This window comes from Echinops telfairi, unplaced genomic scaffold (genome assembly GCF_000313985.2).
Source record: "Echinops telfairi isolate 266 unplaced genomic scaffold, ASM31398v2 ScPeMD7_7467;HRSCAF=8505_1, whole genome shotgun sequence".
NCBI lineage: Eukaryota > Metazoa > Chordata > Mammalia > Afrosoricida > Tenrecidae > Echinops > Echinops telfairi.
In genome coordinates, this window is record NW_022111368.1 from 29,191,687 (window position 1) to 29,209,500 (window position 17,814).

Here is a 17,814-nt window from a genome sequence, read left to right on the forward strand (position 1 = left end):
TTTATTATTGACACACTTCAGAAAAGCTGATGATGATAGGGTAAAGATCAACCGATAACAGATTGCATTTAAACGTGTCACCTAGAGATGGAATGTTTAATGTATTATGCTTATCTCAGGAGTTTCCTTTGTGGACATTTGTGTGTGTGTGTGTGTTTTAACATTTTTTAAATTAATGATCATTTTATTGGGGGAACTTACAACCCTTATAATAATCCATACATCAATTGAATCAGGCATATTTGTACATGTGTTGCTATCATTCTTTTCTGACATTTACTTTGTATTGAGCCCTTGCTATCAGCTCTTCTTTTTCCCCCCTCCCTCCCTTGTCTTTTTTAAAAATTTTTAAATTTTTTAAATTTAAATAATTTTATTGGGGGCTCGTACAACTCTTACCACAATCCATACATCCACCCATTGTGTCAAGCACATTTTTACATTTATTGCCATCATCCTTTTCTTTCTTTCTTTCTTTCGTTTTAAAATCATTTTATTAGGGGCTCATACAACTCTTATCACAATCCATACTTCTGTGTTTTTTTAAAGGTGATTATTGTTTTATAAAAAACCCAGGGGACACCTCCTGGGATACTCATTACCAGTTTTAGTTCATGTTTACATAAATCTGAGCATTAACCGGAAATCTTATGTGCATTGTAGACTTACATGTGTAATAGAAACCTGTTCAGTGTAACTTTGATAGACTACAGTTACCCTTTGTAATTAATTGTCTTTTCTTTTTAAAAATGTAGTCGGAACTTGTTCATCTGGCTGAAAGTATTCAACAAAAGCTTTCCTATTTTAATGAATTGGAAACTATTAACACAGTAAGCCTCATTTTCTATTTCCTGTAAAGTAGTATTTTTAGTGCCTTTAGTACTCCTGGTAATTTTATTTTTCTCTGAACATAATCTTTAAACTTGTAATTGACTTGAGTGATACTCTAATATACTTGTGAGCTTGCTTGAAGACATCTTAATTTATAGCTAATCATTATCAATTCAGATTTAACTAGTATTCTAAAATTATTGTTATCAAAATATCTTGTTGATTACTTCTTAAGGAATCATTTGTAAGCTGTGACGAAGATTATAAGAAATATTAACTTTTTTTAAAAAGCTGTGGTTGTGTTAATCAAACGATTTTGTGAAAGACTACACTCATGTCTAGCTACAGAAGTGCAGCTCTCGGAAGGCGTATGTGTACTCCAGAACAGTAGTTCCAAGAAAGATTGTATTAAAGTTATTAAATTAGTGTGTTTATCATACTTTACTAAGGAGACATTTGTAAAATGGGGATCTAATTAATAATGGAATGCAGTGGGAAATAGTTTATTGCTTTGTCATCAAGCTGCTTGTGTATTGTGATGTCTTATTTTCGTTGTTGACTGTTAAATATTATTTATTTTTAAAAAGGCACCAGTGTTTGAAATGGAAAATTACGTCTATTGTAGAGGACTAGAAAATGGGAACTGTAGGCACTTAGTGTAATATTTTAGTGTAAAATTGAACAGTGAAGCGATGCAAAGCCTTTGCTTGTCCACCAAGACCCCCTTAAGGGTCATTAGGAATAAACTAAATTCAGTTAGTGTTTAAAACATTTTGTTCTTTATTTATAGCTGTGCATGGGTTGCATTTAAGGGTATTTTGGTGACATTTAAATGTAAAGATGTTAACACAAAAGTTCATGTGAAAACAGATTTAAAAAGTAATAGAATTTTCCCCCCACAAACATTTTCAAATCCAATTGTACAACTGTGTTGTAAAAGACATATGCTTATTCTGAGAATTTAAAATGCTTACCTACATCTTTCTTTTGTGAATTAAGATAGTTTTTTCCCATGTTTTTCCTTAAAGAAATTGAATTCCCCTACATTGTCTGTGAATAGTGAAGGATTTATACCTATGCTGGCCAAGTTAGATGATTGTATAACGTATATCTCATCTCATGTAAGTATGTTAGTTCTGCATCTTTTAAAGAAAGCTTAACTTCCTTTATATCACAATGATTTCTTCTAAAGAGAAAAATTGCAGTAAACCCATTGTGGATATTAACAGTGCTATGAAAGAGGCAGCCTTTGGAATAACAGCTTATTCTTCCTTTTCCCACTTGAAAGTATGTTCCATTTTTAGATTGTTGTTCCCCTGTTGTAGATATTTCTTCTGAAAACAGAAAGTTCTATGCTGTGGTAAATAAAAGAACAAACCTTTGATTTGATTTCCCAACTCATACCCTTTCCTTAAGTGGACCTTCCTTATTGGTCCGAAGTCCTTCAAATTCGACCTCCTTGAGTCTGAACGACCACAGGACAGAGTGGAACTGCTCCTGTGGGTTTCTGACACTGCAACTCTATAGGAGCAGGAAGCCGCGGGGCGGCTGGTGGGTTCAAGCTATTGACCGTACGATTAGTGGTCCAACTAGTAACCAGGGCTCCCTGAAGTCCTTAGCGTATGAAAATACATAATTGATAACAGTAAAACCTCTCAAACTCACTGCCTTTGAGTTGATGCTGACTCATAGTGACCCTACAGGACAGGCTAAAAATTCCCCCGTGAGTTTCCAAAACTTTAATTCTTTACGGGAGTATAGAAAACTCATGTTGTCTTCCTCAGAGCAGCTGGTAGCTTTGAACTGCTGACCTTATAAATAGCAGCCCAGTGTGTAACCACTATGCCACCAGGGCTCCTGTAATTGCTTAACAGCTGCCGATTAACTGTTTATTAACTTCTGTTCATGTGCCAAGGCACAAGGCATTTGGCTTTGAGAAAGGCATTCAGAGTGTTTGTGATCTTAAGAGCTATGTAAGACTTTAAGTTTAGGAAACTGTATGTGTGTGGGGGGGGAGGGGGGGCTGCGTGTGTGTCCCCACATACATAAAGGGAACTTCAAGAAGTTTGTGGAAAAATTCCATGATCTTTTAGTTGCATTGTTTTCCATGGAGTTTTTGACTTCGTCTCCTCGTGTATATAAACATGTAACTATGCAAGAGTGCTGTGGCTTTTCATTGGAAGTTTGTTTTGCCAGTGGTTCCTCTATGTAAATCATTCTCTTTCCCTTTCAGCCAAATTTTAAAGATTATCCTGTATATTTGCTGAAGTTTAAGCAGTGTCTCTCTAAAGCGTTGCATCTCATGAAGTCGTACACTGTGAACACACTACAGAACCTCACTAACCAGTTACTGAAAAGGGTAAGTTAGCCCCTGCAGGAACAGACTTTCAAAATAAGTCAATCAATCATGGATTCATTAATCCTCGATAATCTTAGTCTGACATTTAAAACACTTAAAAAAATCATTTTATTGGGGGATTGTACAATTCTTATCACAATCCATCCATCCATCCATCCATTGGGTCAAGCATATATGCCATCATCATTCTCAAAACATATGCCTTCTACTTGAGCCCTTAATATCGGCTGCTCATTTCCCCCTCCCTCCCCCCTCCCTCATGAACCCTTCATAATTCATAGTTATTATTATTTTGGCATATGTTACACTGTTCGACGTCTCCCCCCCGCCCTCTTCTCTGCTGTCCATTCCCCAGGGAGGAGGCTATAGGTAGATTCTTGTAATTGGTTCCCAATTTAAAACACTTTTACGTTTTATCCAGTAAGAGTATGCATTGCAATTTTATTTATAGAATAAAGTGAAATGGCCATGTATCCATTATAGTTTTATTTTCAAAGAGTATTTGACAGTGTAAAATTATCCAGTACTGTATGATAGATCACGAAGTAAGGTACAATGCATTTGTAATTTAAAACAGTTTCTTTTCTATCTTTTTCATGAAAATATTGGGAGGAAATAAACCAAAATTGTAAAAGTGGAGTGATGGGATCATGCCTAATGAGTAATTTGTAATTTCTTTTTTAAACGTTAGTGTATTTTTCATGACCTTCTCCGTGAACAAATTAAATGTATCTTTTCGGCGAGCCTTCTCAGTGCCTGGTAATGAACTAGAAACTGCACAGTAGCAGAGCGGTGCCCGCATACCTGTGGAGCCCACTTTCAGAAGCAGTAATCACTGGAGAAAAACCACATAGGTTTTTTTTACAAACCATAGTAAACATCTTATTTACAAGTTTGAGGCGTCCTCAGTGCGAGTCTTTGCGCCACCACCCCAGGCTTGGGGTTGAGGGTGGACTGGGGCACAGAGGGTAGCTCTGTGGGGCTGCTGCTGCTGAGGCTGCTGGCGCTGCCCGCGCTGCTGCTGCTGCTGCTGCTGCCCGTGCTGCTGCTGCTGCTGCTGCTGCAGCTGCTACTGAGGCTGCTGGCGCTGCTGACATAGGAGCAACGTTGTGACATAGGAGAAATCCACAGGGTGCTCGGCTAGAGAATGGGAAAGGCTAACTTGGGTTGTCATTGAGCACGGTTTTACACAAGAGAATGAAAGGTTATATATTGATTTTTTTTTTTTTAAGTTCCTAAAGAACACGGATGGCATCTTTTTTAAAGAGCCATTTTAATTTTATTGTGGTAAAATATATGTAACATACATTTGCTGTTTTAACCATTTAAGGGTACAATTTAGTGACATAATTGTAATGTTGGGATCACCACCACCACCTCCTTCTAAAACTCCCCATCCCCCGGATGGGGCAGCATACGGATATTTTGAATTCAGAGGCTCTGATTTTTGTGTTGCTTCTTCGAAGTTAAACTATTTTACTCCTCACATTGCTTTGTTAACAGAATAGTTAGAATATTGATTTCTCTATTTTGTGAACTTTTAAGTAAATTTCGGGCACTATGGTGTCGAAGGGATCAGGTATCAGGCATCATCAGAACAAAAAATCTTACCATAGTGAATGAGGGGGGAGTGCGGAGTGGAGACCCAAAGCCCATTTGTAGGCCACTGGACCTCCTCTCACAGAAGGGTCTTGGGTTGGAGATGAGCCAGTCAGTGTGATGTAGCAACGTTGAAACATACAACTTTCCTTTAGTTCCTAAATGCTTCTCCTCCCCCACTTTCATGATCCCAATTCTACCTTACAAATCTGGCTAGACCAGAGGATGTACACTGGTACAGACAGGAATTGGAAATCCAGGGAATCCAGGGCGGATGATCCCTTCAGGACCAGTGGTGTGAGTGGTGATACTGGGAGGGTGGAGGGAGGATGGGTTGGAAAGGGGGAACTGATTACAACGATCTATATGTGACCTCCTCCCTGGGGGATGGACAACAGAAAAGTGGGTGAAGGGAGACGTTGGACAGGGCAAGATATGATAAAATAATAATTTATAAATTATCAAGGGCTCATGAAGGAGGGGCGTGCAGGGAGGGAGAGGAAAAATGAGCTGATGCCAGGGGCTTAGGTGGAGAGCAAATGCTTTGAGAATGATGAGGGCAATGAATGTACAAATGTGCTTTTACACAATTGATGTGTGTATGGATTGTGATAAGAGTTGTATGAGCCCCTAATAAAACGATTAAAAAAAAATTTGGGCACTATGATCTAGTGCCTACTAGCTGCCAGGTGGTGTACCGTTGAACTGCACTGCGCCACCCTGCTGGTGTGTTGCTCCCTTGTAAGGAGGCAGGGAACTATTTCACAAAAGAAGGATAATTTGGCCATTCCTCCAAACCCAGTAAGGGACAGAGTGTGAACCTGATTCTAGGTCTGTTTATCCACAAGTGTCATGTAATATAAGGTAAACTTTAACTATAAAGGGGAAAGAGATGACAGCTCTATAATTAATTTATAACTATCGTAAAATTTAATCTCTTAGCATTTCCCTCCTAAGCCTTTAGTTGATTTAACAGAGCAAGTGATAGCCTTCTGCTAGGCAGTGTCATATTCTGCAAATAAATGTTTGTTTGCTAATTATTTTCATCTTTTCCTACCCGTGTTTCTTCAGGATCCTTCATCTGTACCTAATGCAGACAACGCATTCACACTATTCTATGTGAAATTTCGAGCTGCTGCCCCCAAAGTCAGAGTAAGTCTTTTGGCTTAAGTGGAGTGTTGCTCTGAACTTTATTTCTCCAGCCCTCTGCAGTCCTACTGTATGTCAGGCTCTGTGATAATACACGGATGTGACCATGAATGGAAAGTACACTACAGCAGAGCATTTAGTTCTCCTTCAGATGCTCAGAGGAGCCCTGGCGGCGTACTGGTTACACGTCGGCTGCTAACCGAAAGGTCGCCAGTTGGAAACCATCAGCCGCTGTGCGGGAGGACTGGGCTTTCTGCTCCCGCAGACAGTCGAGTCTCGGGAACCCACAGGGGCCCTTCTGCTCTGTCCTGTAGGGTCTCTGGGGCAGTACCAACAGTGAGTGAAAGGATACTTGGGGAGGTTCTAGAGGAACACATTATTTGAGCTTACAAAGAGTTCACCAGGTAGACTTCAAGGGATTGATAAGGATTGTTTTTTACAGAGAGAATGGTATGCTAAAGGGATGTACAGGCAGAAAAGGACATGCCTTTTGTGAGAACTGTATAAGTGGAACGTAGGACGTGAGCGGAATATTGGGAAAGAAGCCAGGAACAATACAGAGACCGATTGTACAAGGGGCACTAGAGATCATGCTAGTGTGGGACAAGTGGCTAACCAATGAAGTGTTTTAAACAGCAGTGATGCTGTCAGATCTGCTGCTTTGGAAGATAAAGTGTGACACCACTTTTATTATAAGACACTACTGGGAAGGGGATGAGGTTTGGGGTACGCTCATTCATATAAACCCCCATTTTCAAAGTAGGGTCATATTTCTAGGTGTGAGCATTAAGACTTCAATACAACTTTATTGGGGACACAATTCAGTACAAAATAGTCCCAAAGTCAATACGAAATCATATGAGAGGCAAGCAAGTAACAGTAAATATGGTGGGAGTGCTTGCAAGGTGCCGGGCACTGTGCTCAGTGTGAGGCATGCATGACATCATCGCAGCTATACAGCACTTTGTGAGTCCCTTGACGGTATCAGTTTGACATCACAGAGAGTGGAATCTCAGAAGTAAGCCACCTTCCCGGGGTTCAAACTACTACCTTCTGAGGGGTGATGGAGTGGGCGCTTGAGCCCCTGTAGCTTCAATCCAGGCCCAGAGCTCTTAATCAAACACAATCTACCTGTCTTAACAGAAGAAAGTCCACATGTCCATCTACCCAATGGATAAGTGAGTTCAAAAAGTTCATGGAAAATGGAATTAAAAAACGGAATTTTCAAAAAGTTCTTGGGAAATTGAATTAAAAAGATAGTGAAATTTTTCCTTGAACTTTTTGAAGCCCCTTTGTACGTAGCCACATAAAGTGATGTGTGAGGTAATATTTATGATAGTAATTCGTTGAGTGTTTACTAGGTGCAGATACTGCTTTGGCTTTTTGCACTATACATTTTCATCTAATGAACATTGTTTTGTGATAGGGAAATGTTGATAAAATAACATTAACTGAAGCAAAACAGGTTATAAAACTGAGTCTAGCATAATTCCACCTTTTTTTAAATAAAGAAAAACAAACTATGCATCTATCAACTGAAAGAATATTACAACCTTAACAGGTGATTTTTTTCACAATGTAGGTGACTTTTATGATCATTTTACTTCTTTATTTAAACATGAGCCTATGATGCTATCATAATCAGAAAGGATTGTAACTGAAGTTTTAAGTAAGATGGATTTTGATAGATCTTCCTTTGTTTTGCAGACACTTATTGAACAAATAGAACAACGATCGGAAAAAATACCTGAGTGAGTATGCCAAAGTTCTCCCATGTCCAAAGTACCTTCCTCATAACATTCTCTTTATCTAAGTGGGATGCCTCTGATGCGTTTGGAGCACATGCTGCAGGCCTTTTCTCCAACATACACTGTTAGTCTGGGTTGATTAGAGAAACAAATCCAGGGAGACTCGTGTGTAAGAAAGAGTTTTATATAAAAGAGCAATTGCACATTAAGAAAACATCCCAGCCTAGTCCAGAGCAACTCCAGTTTATAGTTTCCTCTTCAGACTCACACAACACCTGCAGTGATGCTGAATGCAGGAAGATCACAGGCCAGTGGGTGGAAAGTCTTGTGGATCCAGTGGTGGTAGCTTCTTGGCGCTGGCATAGGTCTCCACCTGGCTCCTCCACTTCCAAGGCTCTGGCTCTGTCAGCGTAGCTCCATGTGGTTTGTCAACAGGAATGTCTCACAGGGAGTGTATATGTCTGACCTCCAATGAGCTACTTATATCTGATCTGTCGTGCCTCCAAATGAGGTCTTCAAGCTGTGACCCGATTGACAGGCTAGACTCGACCTCTTCACTCTTAGTAGTCTCAGATTGACACCAGATTATGAAACTACCACCTACATACACTTAATCTGAGGGGCAAGCCTGGCAGCTTTTCCCGAGCAGGGTTTCCTTCTCACTTGGGTTGATGTAAGTCCTTGCTCTTAGAAGCGAAATCCTTTTGTAAATGATACAGGCCTGTTGTGATTTGTTTTTTCTTTCTCTAAAGAAAGACATTTAGTAATGTGAGCAAGTAAGGTGACTACATAATTTCGAGGCTTGCCATCGTGTTCTGGGATTTACAACTAGGTTAGTTTCTGGCTGTTTCTCCCCACCCCGCAATGTGAACATCAAGCATTCCGGTGACACCTTGTGTAAGCTGTGGGATGGAGTAAAGTGAAGAAGCAGTGACCATTTATACGGGGAACATTTTTTTTAGAAATCATTTTATTGGGGGCTCTTACAGCTTTTATAACAATCCATACATCAGTTGTATCAAGCGCATTTGTACATATGTTGCCATCATTATTTTCAAAACAGTTTTCTTTCTACTTGAGCCTTTGGTTTCAGCTCCTCTTTTTTTATGGGCAATGTTTTTGAGTGTTCCCAGACTCAGCAGTAACCTACCAATTCATGCTAAAGACGAAGTAAACTCCCAGATCCCACTGACGATGGTGCTCCCAGACAGCTCCAGGCGCCGCCGCCGCCGGGATGCTGAGAGTGGTTGCCGGGAAAGGAAGGTGGTGACATCGCTTGCTGTCTGAGGTGTACGCTTCCTCTGTAACAGCTTGCTGTGGTGCTCATTCGTTTTTCACATTTTATTATAAAGTGAAATTCTCCCTCGAAGCTCTGGGCTAGTGAACACAGGTTCTCATGAAGAAGGCCTTTCGCAAAAATGAAGTGAACTCTGGTAGAGTGGGGATACTGGTGTCTGAAATCAGACGTCAAACTGCAGTCTCATTTGCTTCCCTTCAGATACCAACAACTCCTCCATGACATCCACCAGTGTTACCTTGACCAGCGGGAGCTCCTCCTAGGCCCTAGCATTACTTGTACTGTAACCGAGTTAACCAGCCAGAATAACAGAGACCATTGTGCCTTGGTAAGTTTTGACTTGCTTTGGTTGAATGTTAAACCTGAGCTAGTTAGATGCCCAAGAAATCTGCCTGAGTAGTAATACATTTTTGACTACTGTGTTAGTTTCCTACAGCTGCTGTAAACGAGTAGCACAGAAACGGTGTCTTTAAAACAAGAGAAACTTCGTGTTTCAGAGTCTTGGAGTTTAGAAGTCCACATTCAGGGTGTGGATAGGACCATGCTCTCCAAAAGCTATTGGAAGGTCTTCGCTGGTCTTTCCCAGCTTCTCTGAGTTTCTTCTCCTTGATTTAGGGCATCAGTTTGAAAGAGATGAAGGCCCACCATAATGACCTTAGCTTAATTTAAACTAATGACATTTGCAACCCTGTTTCCAAATGAGGCCACATTTCACAGGTATAGGAATTAGGACTTTCAACATATCTTTTTGGGGGACACAGTTCAATTCATAACAGGTTCTCTATCAGTGAACTTAGAGATTTTTTTTTTTTAATCATTTTATTAGGGGCTCATATGACTCTTACCACAATCCATACATACAATTGTGTAAAGCACATTTGTACAGTCATTGCCCTCATCATTCTCAAAACATTTGCTCTCCACTTAAGGCCCTGGCATCAGGTCCTCATTTTTCCCCTCCCTTCCCGCTCCCCCCTCCCTCAAGAGCCCTTGATAATTTATAAATTATTACTTTGTCATATCTTGCCCTGTCCGACATCTCCCTTCACCCACTTTTCTGTTGTCCGTCCCCCAGGGAGGAGGTTATGTGTATAACCTTGTAATCGGTTCCCCACTTTCTACCCCACCTTCCCTCCACCCTCCTGGTATTGTCACTCTTGCCACTGGCCCTGAGGAGTTCATCTACCCTGATTCCCTGTTTGCAGTTCTTTGTTTTCTTCTTTAAGATTGTCAAACTTTAAAAATCAGAGCATACATTCACCCCCCTTTACACACACACACACACACACACACACACACACACGCACGCGCACACAGTATTTTGTTGTGGAGAGCATTGAATCTATAGATGAATTTGGAAAAAGTTGACATCTTTGTAACTCTGAACCTTTCAATCCATTGTTGAAGAGCAAACTTGAATTTTTATCAAAATTAAGGCAGGATTTTATTGATAAATGGAATGATCTGGATTGGGCAGTGATCTGTTAGTGAGAAGGTAAGTGAGAATTCACTAAAGCCCTCTAGAGGGAGAACATTTTCAGAGGGTTTAAGAACATCCAAGTCACAAGGAAAAAATTAAGTTTGGTTGGTATTGACATAAATTTGAGCTATCAAGTTTCACAAATATGTATTGTTCATTGAAAGATGGGATTTCAGAGTTTGTCCATCTATATAGACAATTTCATTTTAGTTTTCCTTTTGCTGCAAAAGAGCTGGTTTGTGTGATTTTTAATTTCTACTACAGGAAGATGCATGAAATTTTTAAATTTTTGTTTCAAATACTCTTTGACTAGAGAAGTAATTTATTGTCAAAAGTTTAGAAGATAATGCATAAATAGGGTAACAAATAGGACCCATAGTCCTATTACTCAGGAATGCATTGGAAATCAACCAGGTTCTGCTCTTCAAAGTGTTGTTAAAGACCACATACGAACAATCTGTTTGCCGATGAAGTGGAAACCCCTTGTGTCTTTAACTGCTTGGTGGTGTTTCTTGTTTGCTACAGGTCCGCAGTGGCTGTGCCTTTATGGTCCATGTCTGCCAGGATGAACACCAGCTCTACAACGAGTTTTTCACAAAACCAACCTCAAAACTAGAGTAGGTGGTATATGGAGTTTAATTTGTTAACCACTAATGAACCAGTCTAGTATTAGCTGCAGAGTGTTTTAGTTTCTTTGTGTGTGTATATAGAATGTTGTTGGATTAGGACAGTGGTATTTTCTGAAAATAAATGTGGAATGTCAAGGCCTCGTATGTTTGTAGATGGTTTGTGATGTGAGTATGGAGACTGATGTGATGGTGGGAACCTGGGTCCAGGGCAGGGAGGGGCCTAGGAATCTAGATGCCCTTCTCTCCACAAAGTACCATGGTTCCTTCTGGTCCACACACGCCGATTCCAACCAAGGAAAGGCATGTCTGTAGTATAGACACTGTTTAGTGGCCCTTTCTTTTGGCCTTCCCTAGTGTCTTTCGGGGCCCCCACTTCTTTTGGGTTCCTGTAATTGGCTATTTAGTTGGCCTCTGTCATGGGGAAGAAACAGTGTTTCATGGTTTTGTTGGCTTTTACTGTCCATGAAATACTTTCTATAGTACCATATTAAGTATGTACAACGTCATCTTTTCACTTTCAAATGTTAAAAAATTTCTCCAAATACTTGGTGTATCCCAAGTACTTTGGGGTTTGCTTATATAAATCTATTAGGAACTCTGAACCTCTCTTTTCTGGGGAGAGTGACATCGTCTGATTCACAGGGAAGTAGAAATAAAAGGAGACTTTGATCTACCAAGATCTTTTTGTTGTTTTAGAAAGAAAATACATAAAATTGTTGCTCAAGTAAAGAATATTTTTTAATGAATTGTCATTTGGTTGGGGACAACTGATTACAATTGACTGCTAAGGATTGCTTATTTATTCTGAGCTTTTAAAGTTAAAACTGAAAATGAGCTAATTCCAGGAACCCAAGAGGAAAGCGAATTTTGAGAATGAGGGCAACAAATGTATAAGTGTGCTTTACACAATTGATGTATGTATTGTGATGAATTGTATGAGCCCCAATAAAATGATTTTAGAAAAAAAGTTAAAACTGTTTAAATAATTTCCATAATAAGTGCTCAGAAGCTATTTTATAATAAATCTTTTTTGATTATTTTTAGATTATTTTTCTCTAAGCTGGAAGCAATCAGTGAGCCACTTCTTATACTGTTAGTGAATCTGGCAAAAATGACTTAAAAAAAAAATTTTATTGGGGGCTCTTATAACAATCCATACATTAATCCATACAAAATTAAACTCATGTTGCCATCATCAGTTTCAAATCACTTTCTTTCTACTTGAGCCACTGGTATTAGCTCCTCTTTTTTCCCCCTCTCCTCCATCCTCCTACCCTCTTGGACCCCTGATAAATTACAAATTATTATTATTTTCATATCTTACACCACCCACTGTCTCCCTTTGCCAATTTTTCTGTTGTTTATCCCCTTGGGGGGGGGGTATACATCAGTAATTGTAGATGGTTCCCCATTTCTCCCCCTTTTCCCTCCCCCCATTCCCCCCCACCCTAATGGTATCACGATCCCGTTACTGTTCCTGAGGGGTTTATCTGTCCTGGATTCTGTGTGTCGAGAGCTTTTGTCTGTGCCATTGTACATTCCAGTCTAGCCGGATTTGTAAGGTAGAGCTGGGGTCATGATGGTGGGTGGGAGGAAGCATTAAAGAACTAGAGGAATGTTGTGTGTTCCGTCAGTGCTGTGCTGCACCCTGGCTGTCTCGTTCTTTCCTTGTGACTCTTGTGTGAGGGAATGTCCAATTGTCTACAAGATCAGCTTTGGGTCTCCACTCCGATCCCCATCATGTGCATTAATTTATTTGTTTTGGGCCTTCTGATGCCTGTTACCTGATCCCATGGGCACCTCATAATCACACAGGCTGGTGTGCTTCTTCCATGTGGGCTTGTTACTTATCTGCTAGATGGTCGCTTGTTTAACTTCAAGCCATTAAGAACCCAGACACTATATCTTTTAATAGCCAGGCACCACCAGCTTTCTTCACGGCATTTGCCTATGCACCCATCTTGACTTTGGCAATCATGTCGGAAAGGTAAGCATCACAGAGTGCCAGATTATTAGAACAAATTGTTCATTGAGGGAGTACTTTAGTAGAGACGCAATATCCGTCTGCTACCTTAATACTTAACATTTTTAACATATGTACCTAGACCTATATTCCTGTTAATATATTTATGTATTTACATATGAGCAAGCCTATATTTGTATCTTTATAAATGCCTTTTGCCTCCTAGTTCGTTCTTCTATTTCTTTTCACTTTCCTCCTGTCCCACGCAAAGATTACTTCTTTTTAAATTTTATTGGGGACTCTTAGAACCCTTGTCACAATCTATGCATCGCTTGCATCAGGCGAATTTGTACATATGTTGCCTTCGTTCTTTTCTAGACATTTACAAAGATGACTTCTTATGCCCATGTTTTCTTCTTTCATTTCAGCGAGCTTTTGGAGAAACTGTGTGTGTCCTTGTATGACGTCTTCAGGCCACTGATCATTCATGTTATTCACTTAGAGACTCTGTCAGAGCTCTGTGGGATTCTTAAAAACGAGGTGCTTGAAGATCATGTACAGAACAATGGTAAATGATCAATAGAAATGCTAACTTAAAGGTCTTTTTAATTATAGCAATGGCTCAATGAACTAGAAAAAGAAAAATTTCTCCTGTCTAGAAAATACTTAGTAATTTTGAAGCCTGGATTGAATGTCTCTTATTGAATCCAGGCGTACTTTATTCTGTGACTTAAGGCATAAATTAAATGGGAAATCCCAAACCCAAACTCACTGCCTTTGAGTTGATGGCAACTTATAGCACCCTACTAGGACAGGGTAGATGGTGCCCCTGTGAGTTTCCGAGACTGTAACTCATTGCAAGAGAAGAAAGGCCCGTCTTTCTCTCTCTGAGCCTCTGGTGCTTTTGAACTGCTGACCTTGCATTTAGCAGCCCAACATATAACCACTGCACCATCAGGGCTTCGGCTAAATTGGAAAAGGATTTTAAGATTTGGGCAAAACTAGCAATAAAAGTCCAGCAACTTTTCCTTCTGGCACACAAATGTCCGGAAACCACCAGTGTTGGGTTAGGCATATCTGGTGGTGCTGTGTGTTAGGCATCAGGCTGCTAACCACAAAGTTGGTGGTTCAAACCCACCAGCCGCTTCGTGGGAGAAAGGTGAGGCTGTCTGCCCTGTAAAGATATACAAACACAGACATCCTGTATAGAGTCGCTGTGCGTTGGAGTCAGCTAGATGGCAGTGGTTTGGTTGTTGGTTATCACTAAATAGCCCACATGGCACAGTGGTTAAGTGATCTGCTGTTGACTCAAGGTGGTCAGCCTGAACACGCCCAGTGGTTCTGCCGGAGATAGATCTGGCCCCTTGCCTCTGTAAAGATCAATGCTAAGAAAACTCAGGGGAGCACTTTTGCTTTGTCACAGAGTGTCACCAGGAGTCGGAAATGGCTTGTTGACATACGGCAACATTATCAGGATACATGAAGTAATCAACTGTACTATCCAGTTTTGATTAAAGACCAGGAAGTATTTTAACATACATGTACAGTACGGGTATGATGTAAAGAACGCTGGCCGTGTAGTGGGTTATGAAGTGTGCTGCTAACCACAAGGTTGGCAGTTCAAATCTACTCACCAATCTGAGGGAAAAAAATGAGGATATTTGGTCTTGTAGGGATTTATAGCTTCAGAAACCCACAAGGGGCAGCTCTACACTGTAAGATTGCTTTCCGTTGCAATCCACTCAATGGCAGCGAGTGTGTGTGTGTGTGTGTGTGTGTGTGTGTGTGTATTAGTGAATTATCTTTTTTTAATTACAAGTAAAAAATTATTCAGAGCAGCTTTACTTTATCTAATCTGACATATTTTGCTAATACTTTTAAGCAGAACTTAGAGTCACAACTTTAGAGATAGCAATTACTGTTTTTTTCTGAGGAGACACTGTGGGCCTGTGAACTCTCGCAAAGTATCTTGCTCTACATTACTTAGTCAATTCTAAGATGTGCGTTTTCCCACATTTTATAATTTAATTCTTAAATTAGTATGACTTTCACATGGTTGTACAGTGTCTGCAATCCCCTCGGTCTTGGCAAACTTGTTGAATTACTGATTTGTTTTAAAATTGAAGGCATCTTAGAGATGAAGAAATACTGTATAAGCTCAAATCCCATTTTATTTTAACTTTCTTAGTGAAAATGCTAACATGTCATTAACATCATTTATAAAATGATGGTAACAATACAGTAAATAACTTGCTTTAGCTATCTTTTGGAAAAGCTGGCTACACGGAGTCATGTAAATCACTTTCAAAAGTGATTTTTAAAGACCGCACACAGCTGTCTCTAGAATTCAGAATTTAGTATTCATATTAATAATATTATAAATCTGAGTCCCAGTAAGGAGGTACATGTTGGGCAAATTTGTTTCTCTACTCTAAAATAAAAATAAGTCCAAGGCCATTTGAGTCACTGATCTAGAACCAGAGTTTCTGATGCAAAAGTAGTTTGTATTATTTCTGAACAATTCAGTAGTATTTATACTTGTTTAAAAGAAAGTCATTTTCTAAATTGAGAGAGGGATCTTTGTTTTTCCAGCTGAACAGCTGGGGGCATTTGCAGCTGGTGCAAAGCAGATGTTGGAAGATGTTCAAGAGCGGCTCGTGTACCGGACCCACATCTACATTCAGACTGACATCACTGGCTACAAGCCAGCCCCGGGTGACCTGGCCTACCCCGACAAGTTAGTCATGATGGAGGTAAGGCTTCCATTACCTTCTGCCCCCTCGCCTGTGGCTTGTCAAAATTTCATATGATTTTAAACAGGATTTTTCTTTTTAAGTTATTTTATTGAGGGCTCATAGAACTCTTATCACAATCCATACATGTATCCATTGTGTCAAGCACATTTGTACATTTGTTGCCATCATCATTCTCAAAATACTTGCCTTCTGAAGACGTCAGACAGGGCAAGATATGACAAAATAACAAGTTATAAATTATCAAGGGCTCATGAGAGAGGGGGTAGCGGGGAGGGAGAGGAAAAATGAGGACCTAATGCCGGGGGCTTAAGTGGAGAGGAAATGTTTTGAGAATGATGAGGGCAATGAATGTACAAATGCACTTTACACAATTGATGTGTGTATGGATTGTGATAAGAGTTGTATGAGCCCCTAATAAAACGATCAAAAAAAAAAAGAAAACCTAACAACAACAAAAAAAACATTTGCCTTCTACTTGAGCCTCTGATATCAGCTCCTCATTTTTCACCCTCCCTCCCCCTTCCCTCATGAACCCTTGATAATTTATAAATTATTATTGTTTTGAAGATTTTTCTTTTTAACTGTCCTTCAGAATGTAGAATCAAGATACATATGCCATAAAAATCATAGGAAATAAATTAAAAAAAATATCCATCTACTTCACAGAATAACTTGAGCAGAAATACTTTGTCAGTTGTTTTCCCTTCAAGGTTTAAAAACATCAGTTGTCTCCTCTTTTCTAGGAAGAATACATAAGACTTTGAAATTGAATTACTACTTCCTGTGATTTCTCTCTTTGTAATACGTGCTACAGAGGAAGGTTCCTAACATTGGAGCCACTGTATGTGACTGTGATGCAGTGAGCGGGCATCATGCTCTCATTGGAAACCTTTGAGTCTGTGTCCTAAAAATGCAACAGTTTGAGAGTCTGAGTTACAGTCTGGAATCTGGAAACCTGGGTTTACCTCACTGATGATTGAATCATATATGCATCGCTGGTTTCTTTCAGTTCTGGGAAAAAAGAAAAAAGGAATATATTATGCTAACAGAATTGGAACTTAGAACTTTTTTCATGGAAAATTTAAAATATAAGCAAGAGAAGTGGAAGTGGAAATATTACACAGAACTTCTGTGTACCATCACTCTAGATTTAGTTATAATGCATGAGCAATCTTTTTTTTAAGCCCTTTTTATGATTTTACATTCACATCTCACAGTTTTATGGGCTGTTTCTGACTTACGATGCATTCAAATTATGATGAACTACAATTGTAACCTTTTTTAAAAAAAGTTTTATTGGTATATAAATCACATATCATATACTTCTACAGTTCAGTCCTATTAAAAAGAGTTGTATAATCAACCCTATAATCAGTTTTAGAACATTTTTCTTTCTTGTACTTATTATTAGCTCCCTAATTCCCTCTAACCTCCCTTCTCATACCCCCCAAAAGCCATTAATCCAGTTACTGACTATATAAATTTTCTGATTCTGAATTTCATGTATTTGTAAACATTAAAAAAAAAAAAAAGCAACAGTAACAAAATAAACCAGAGGAAAAAAGCAGAGAATAAAAACTAGAAGAACAAATTAAAAATGAGTCAAAAGGAAGTTCAAATGATCAGGTATTACATTTAATCTAATTACATTGGCATAATTGAGTTTATAATATTCTGATAGCAAGACTGTTTGCATCTGAATTCACCAGAGGCTTAACGCCATGTAAGGATTCTGCAAATGGAATTTGGGCTCCCACTGTCATTTATAGACTTCTGCAAATTGGGTGTTCACAATTTAAAGCTTGCAAATTGAAGTTTCTATATGACATCGTAATTGTAAAGAGAATTAGCAGACCATTTTCAACACAGCAAGCACTAGCATTTGTTATTCACTATTCTAAGTGCTCTTTTTTTTTTTTCTTTTTAAACATTTTATTAGGGGCTCATACAACTGTTATCCCAATCCATACACACATCAATTGTGTAAAGCGCATTTGTACATC

The 17,814-nt window shown here is 39.3% G+C and overlaps 1 protein-coding gene across 1 annotated transcript in view; it reads left to right on the plus strand.

Annotated features, from left to right (window-relative positions):
• The window catches only part of COG3 (component of oligomeric golgi complex 3), a gene marked incomplete at its 5' end in the record, with an annotated part of 79,099 nt that overhangs the window by 12,421 nt on the left and 48,864 nt on the right, over nt 1–17,814 (plus strand). The window contains 9 exons of the mRNA XM_013005133.2: nt 756–830; nt 1,860–1,952; nt 3,065–3,190; nt 5,861–5,941; nt 7,646–7,689; nt 9,185–9,311; nt 10,989–11,080; nt 13,484–13,623; nt 15,648–15,808. Of these exons, the coding sequence (XP_012860587.1) occupies nt 756–830; nt 1,860–1,952; nt 3,065–3,190; nt 5,861–5,941; nt 7,646–7,689; nt 9,185–9,311; nt 10,989–11,080; nt 13,484–13,623; nt 15,648–15,808 (939 nt within the window). The remainder of the gene's footprint in view (nt 1–755; nt 831–1,859; nt 1,953–3,064; nt 3,191–5,860; nt 5,942–7,645; nt 7,690–9,184; nt 9,312–10,988; nt 11,081–13,483; nt 13,624–15,647; nt 15,809–17,814) is intronic.